We start from the raw sequence: 6,633 nt of genomic DNA, 5'->3' as shown, positions 1-6,633 counted from the left end.
TTTTCCATGATCCAGAGGATGTTGGCAATTTGATCTCTGGTTCCTCAGCCTTTTCTAAAACCAGCTTGAACATCAGGAAGTTCACGGTTCATGTATTGCTGAAGCCTGGCTTGGAGAATTTTGAGCATTACTTTACTAGCGTGTGAGATGAGTGCAATTGTGCGGTAGTTTGAGCATTCTTTGGCATTGCCTTTCTTTGGGATTGGAATGAAAACTGACCTTTTCCAGTCATGTGGCCACTGTTGAGTTTTCCAGATTTGCTGGCATATTGAGTGCAGCACTTTCGCAGCATCATCTTTCAGGATTTGGAATAGCTCAACTGGAATTCCATCACCTCCACTAGCTTTGTTCGTAGTGATGCCTCCTAAGGCCCACTTGACTTCACATTCCAGAATGTCTGGCTTTAGGTGAGTGATCACAGCATCGTGATTATCTGGGTAGACCATCGTGTCTCCTATAATCCTGAGGCTCAGAGAGGTTGACTGACTTTCCCAGTAAATGACAGAGTTGAGCTTTAGTTTCCCCATGGCAGGTGGGAGCTTAGTTTCCTGACCAGGGATCAAACCCATGTCCCCTGCATTGGAAGACAGTCTTAACCCCTGGACCACCAGGGAGGTCCCTTGATTTTGGTTTTGTAACAGCGCAGAGCAGTGATTCCCATCTCATCCTCATTGCGATGGTGAAACGGGACTCGTAGGTGATGGACTGACCCAGTGCCAGGCCCAGTGCGTGTACATGGAGCACAGACTCCACCCCATAGCTGCCAGAGCCCAGCGCCTTTGAGGGCACTAGAAGGCACCAAAGACGCTTCTGTTGTCTCCCTGGTCCTGAGGGAGAACCCTCAGCCCCTCCTCTGCAGGTGCAGCTGTGGAAGGACAGGTGGTCCACACACCAGAATGAACGTTCTGAAGCCGCCTCCGCCATCTTGGTCTCTGGCCTGGATGTACGCGTGCCTGGCGTGACTCCACTGCGCCAGGCTTCCGGCATCCTGTGCACGTCTTCCGTGTCATTTCTGAGGACAGTTCCCTGTGATACTGTTTCCAGGCACTTGTCAGGACGTTCTTTGTCCCTTATCTTTTTTTTTTTAATGGTAGTGATCATAATTGGTCTAAACTCAGTAAGATTATATTTACCTAGATTTTGCACTTACTGGAGAATACACCACGCAATTAATTCTAACAGCATAATTAATTTGAATTTACATTAATTAAATTAAATTAAAACATCAAACTTGTTTCTTCATCTACTCCAAAGAAGTTCAGCAATTTAATTGCTATGAAACAAGATAACCGAAATAAGGAGGGTATTTAACATACTTATTAAATGCCACTTAGTATTTCTGATTAGTATTTTTAGGGTCTAATTAGTGTCTAATTAACTTGCTATCGGCTATCTTTTCACAATACCAATTAAATTTCCAAACATCCTTTATAAACAGGCGGCCATGAAAAGGAGCAGATTAAGCATTGTTATGGGCGTGAGTTAATCAGGAAACATTGGCATGGTATTGTTTTATGTCTATAAATACCCGGGCTTATTAAAACTCATCCCGTGTTGCTTTTCACCATTAACTGCTATTTAATCAACTTCAAATAAAAGAGGAAATCTCTGAGACCAGCTGTCATTGTTAGAGACAGAAGAAGGGCCCAGAAAAAAATGAGTGGGGACAAGAGACCAGGAGGCAGAAAGATGCGGCCACGTGGATGGATCCAGAGATGATCACACTGAGTGCGTCAGAAAGAAAAAGGCCATAGGATTTACATGTGGAATCAAAAACATGACACAGATGAAGTTACCTGTAAAACAAAAGCAGACTCACAGACTTGTGGATGCCTCGGGGGAGGCAGGGGAGAGAGGGATGGATGGGGAGTCTGGGATTAGCAGGTGTAAGCTAGTATACGTAGGATGGGTCACCAACAGGTCCTACTGTATAGCACAGGAACCATACTCGCTGTCCTGTGATAAACCATAATGAAAAGAATATTTTAAAAGAATGTGTGTATATGTAAGGGGCTTCCCGGGTGGCGCTAGTGGTAAAGAACGCGCCTGCCCCTGCAGGAGACATAAGAGACGTGGGTTTGATCCCTGGGTTGGGAAGATCCCCTGGAGAAGGAAATGGCAACCCACCCCAGAATTCTCCTGGAGAATTTCCATGGGCAGAGGAGCCTGGCGGGCTATGGTCCATAGGGTCGCAAAGAGTCGGACACGACTGAAGTGACTTGGCACGCATGCACACATATGTATGTATCACTGAATCACTTGGCTGTACAGCAGAAATTAACACAACACTGTGAATCAACTACACTTCAGTTTTAAAAAACAGGAGGCAGGAAGAGATGGAAGGGGAGGCGGGGAGTTTATGCAGCTAGGGTGGGATGTATAGAGTGGAGATTAAATGAAAAGTGATGATGAGTTTCCAGACAGGGTTTTCCTGTTGACACTCCACCTCTAGCAGATGGTTAAGATTAAAATCCCAACTCAGAACAAGTTTAAAAGGATTAGAGTTAGCTACACACTGAAGTTCCGGGGGAAAACTGTCCTAGCCCAGACAGAGAAAGACAAAGGAGTCCAGGTATTGGAAACAGAGACCCTCAGCTTCTAGCCGCTGTGTGATATAGTAAAGTCACTTAGCCTCTCTGAGCCTATTTCATCATCTGTGAAAAACCAGACTGGCTTCGTGCCTATGTAGTCACTCAAGTCTCCATACTTGGAAGGACTCCATATTTGGGTCAACGCTTTGCTGCTGTCTCTGGAAATTCTTAACAATTTTTAAACAAGGGGGTCTCCATTTGCATTTTGCTCTGGATCTGCAAATTATGTAGCCAGTCTTGGTCAAGTCCCTCCCTACGGGGTTGCTGTGGGGACTGAGTGAGAGATGACCCGTTGAAAGCACCCTACTGGCTGCCTTGCTTAGAGTAAGTCACTCAAGGAATGGAAAAGCACCCCAGAGTGAGCTCCCAGAGGACAGATGCTCCAGGGGCCTGTGGGTACCAACTCGGCTGCCCTTCCCTGGGAGGAGGGACCCTAGGGCGCTGGGCTCCTGGACACTGTCCGTGGCCCAGCCTCTGGGAAAGCGCTGGGCCTCTGCTGGTCTCGTTCTTGCCACCCTGCTTGAGTGCCTGGCCTCTCTGCAGCTCATCGCCTGGGAGCCGGAGCAGGAAGAGGAGGTTACCATGGTGACCGCCCGGCCCAACTTTCAAGACAGCATCCACGTGGGCTTTGTGTCTGGCCTGAAGAAGTTCACAGAGTACTTCACCTCCGTGCTGTGTTTCACCACCCCCGGGGACGGGCCCCGCAGCACCCCGCAGCTGGTGCGCACCCATGAGGATGGTAGGCAGCCCCCGGTCCCGGCTCCCTCTGCCCCCCACTCCCTACGTGCCCCCCCTCCATGGGCCAGGCTGCGCACTCCAGGCACAGGGCAGCCCTGCTCTTGTCTTCCAGCCTGGGGTGCCCCTGGAGCCCCGCGGGTCATCTTGCAGACAGTGGTCTCTCTCTGGCTCTAACTGGCCTCGGGTGGGGTGGGGGGCCTTCTCGGGGTGCAGTGCCTGGGCCTGTGGGACACCTGAGCTTCAGTGACGTCCTGGACACCTCGCTGAAAGTCAGCTGGCAGGAGCCAGGGGAGAGGAACGGCATCCTCACAGGTAGGCCCCTCGGCCTTGCCAACCTGGGGGGTGAGCCAGGCCGGAAAGGGTCATCCTGTCCATCCCTCTGCCGCCTACCCAGCGTCCCTCCAGAGCCTCTCAGCAGACCAGTCTTTCTTGGAGAAGACTCAGAGGAGGTTCCCAGCCCCTCTGCTCTGTGGCACACCCCAGCTCCTCACCGTGGCTGCAGTCCCCACACAGCGAGGGCGCCCCCCCGACCCACGATGCTCCCACTTCCTCGGAGGCACCTTGCTTCCAGCGCGTGTCCAACCGCCAGACTCGTGGGGACATGAGCAGCAGAGCAGAAGGCTGAAGCCACCGCAGCTGAGCTTACACAGCACTGCGGGCTCTCCCCAGGCTACCGGATCTCCTGGGAGGAGTACAACCGCACCAACACGCGTGTGACCCACTACTTGCCCAACGTGACCCTGGAGTACCGCGTGACCGGGCTCACCGCGCTCACCACCTACACCATCGAGGTGGCCGCCATGACCGCCAAGGGCCAGGGCCAGGTGTCGGCCTCCACCATCTCCTCGGGGGTGCCTCCAGGTGGGTGCCCGCCGCCCGCGCCCGGCTTCTGCCCGCTCTCCTCCTGATGGCGGCCACTTCCATCCCACACAGCCAGCCCCTTCCTGGGGTCTGTGGTCCCTGGGTGCCCCCAGGGCTGGCCTCGCCCTAGTGATGGCAAGGCTGGGTGGACTCTGCTGCTTCCTCGCTTGGCTCTCAGGGGAGCCCAGACCCCGCAGGCCCCGACCCTTCTCTCTTCCGCCCCTGGCCGCCTCCCGCCCCCGACTGCCCACACCAGGCTCTGCATCACACACTGGGGTCTGTGACTCAGGGAAAGAACTCTCACTGTCACCCGAAGGGTCCAAACGGGATTCCAGCCAGTGGGAATGTGTGCTGGGAGCCGGGTAGAGCAGGGTGCGAGTAATCCCACCCCCAGTTTAAAGAGCAGGCTGAGGCCCCTTCTCAGCCCCGCTTCTGCCAGACTCTGCGACCTCGAGCAAGACACGTGCCCCCTGTGCTTCAGTTTCCCCATCTGTATCAATGGGGAGATGCTCTGGATACCCACACATTCCCGTCTGGGTCTGTGAGTCTGTTTGTGCGATGTGGCCAGGATGCCTGGAGCCTCCCACCCACCAGGATGGTTGAGATAACTGGGCTTCAGCCAACCCCACGTGATAATAACAGTGACAAGAAGGAGATTGTTTGTGGCCCAATCGTGTCCGACTCTTTGTGACCCCACGGACTGTAGCCCGCCTGGCTCCTCTTTTGTCCTTGGGATTCTCCAGGCAAGAATACTGGAGTGGGTTGCCATTTCCTTCTACAGGAGATCTTTCCTGACCGAGGGATCGAACCTGTGTCTCCCACATTGCAGGCAGATTCCTTACCATCCTAGCCACTAGGTAGTTATTAAGTTACTTGATAATTTAAGCCAGTACTGACAGTTGATGAAGTGCTCACCCAGCCCAGGGCTCCACGCATCAGTGCACTGAATCCCCCCAGTAACCCTGGTGGCTCAGATGGTAAAGAATCTGCCTGTCAATGCAGGAGATGCAGGTTCGATCCCCGGTCAGGATGATCCCCTGGAGGAGGGCATGGCAACCCACTCCAGTATTCTTGCCTGGAGAGTCCCATGGACAGAGGAGCCTGGTAGGCTACAGTCCATGGGGTCGCAAAGAGTTGGACACAATGAAGCAACTAACACACACACACAGGAACCCTGAGGTAGACAATATTATCATCTGCACTTTACCAAGAAAGATACTGTGGCACAGAGAGGTTAAGGAACTTGCCCAAAGACACACAGCATTGGAAGCAGTCTGACCCTGGCACCTGAGCTCTTTCTGTTCATCCTGAACCTCAAAGCTCCTGGTCAGGATACAAGGTCTCCTCCTTCCCCTCACCCCTCCTCCAAATCTCCCTCAGGCAGTATCGTTTGGGGAGCGCTGTCACAGGTTATGGGTGGATGGAGAGGAGGATTCTTTCTAGGAAGCCCAGCCCCTGTTGCATGGCCCTGAGGTTCTTTCAGCCCTGAGCCTGCCCCGTCCCTGGTCTGAACACAGCGAGCCATAGATGCAGGATGGAAGCTTGTGTTGGGGTTGGGGTTGAGGGGGTGAGGCCTCTGTCATGCTCGGAGGAGGAGGTTTCCAGGAAATATGTGACACGGCCCCCTCTGTGCCCAGAGAGCCCTGTTCGATGTGGAAGGACCTTCTTCTTAATCTCCCTTCCTGCCCTATTTCCTTTTTCCAGAACTCCCCGGAGCTCCCACCAACCTGGGCATTTCCAACATCGGTCCGCGCTCCGTGACCTTGCAGTTCAAGCCAGGCTATGACGGGAAGACCTCCATCTCCCGCTGGCTGGTGGAGGCCCAGGTAGAGCCTGCGGAGGGGAGAGCGGGCAGCCTGCCCTTCGCTTGGGCCACGCCCCTGCTCTTGAGAGCAAACTGTGTGTGTGTTTACATCAGTGTGAAGTCTGTATGCAAGGTACAGAAGGCCAGGTGCACCAAAAGTGTCCACAGTTCCCCTCTGCCTCACCTGTACACACATGCCTACACACACACACGCACACACACGCACACACACACGCACACACACCCTCTGATCAGTGTGGCGACCTGCTGGCCCAGAGAAATGACCAGCTGCTTCCTTTACACTCATGGTTCTCAGCTTGGCCTCACCAGGGGAGTGTTCAGAAACTGCAGTGCCCGGGTCCCACCCCCAGGAACTCTGATCTAGCTGGGGTTTTGGCTGCGATGAGTCTCTGTGGCTTCGCGTGGGCTCTCTCCAGTCGTGCCGCACAGGCTTTGCACTGCACTAGCTTCTCTTGTGGAGCCCCAGCTCTAGAGCAAGGGCCTCAGTCCTTACTGCACGCGGGCTCAGCAGCTGCAGTTCATGGGCTCCAGGGCTCAGGCTCAGTAGTTGAAGCACATGGGCTTTAGTTGCTCCGCAGCATGTGGAATCTTCCCAGACCAGGGATCAAACCCTGTCTC

At 53.8% G+C, this 6,633-nt stretch overlaps 1 protein-coding gene across 1 annotated transcript in view; it reads left to right on the top strand.

Annotated features, from left to right (window-relative positions):
* Window positions 1-6,633, top strand: part of SDK2 (sidekick cell adhesion molecule 2) — a 147,385-nt gene that overhangs the window by 87,059 nt on the left and 53,693 nt on the right. The window contains exons 22-25 of the mRNA XM_010856483.1: window positions 3,135-3,330; window positions 3,543-3,641; window positions 3,999-4,190; window positions 5,895-6,016. Coding sequence (XP_010854785.1) covers window positions 3,135-3,330; window positions 3,543-3,641; window positions 3,999-4,190; window positions 5,895-6,016 — 609 coding nt within the window. The remainder of the gene's footprint in view (window positions 1-3,134; window positions 3,331-3,542; window positions 3,642-3,998; window positions 4,191-5,894; window positions 6,017-6,633) is intronic.

This window comes from Bison bison, unplaced genomic scaffold (genome assembly GCF_000754665.1).
Source record: "Bison bison bison isolate TAMUID 2011002044 unplaced genomic scaffold, Bison_UMD1.0 scf7180017864371, whole genome shotgun sequence".
Lineage (NCBI taxonomy): Eukaryota > Metazoa > Chordata > Mammalia > Artiodactyla > Bovidae > Bison > Bison bison.
The sequence above is the reverse complement of the archived record's forward strand: the minus strand, read 5'-3'. Positions and strand labels throughout refer to the sequence as shown.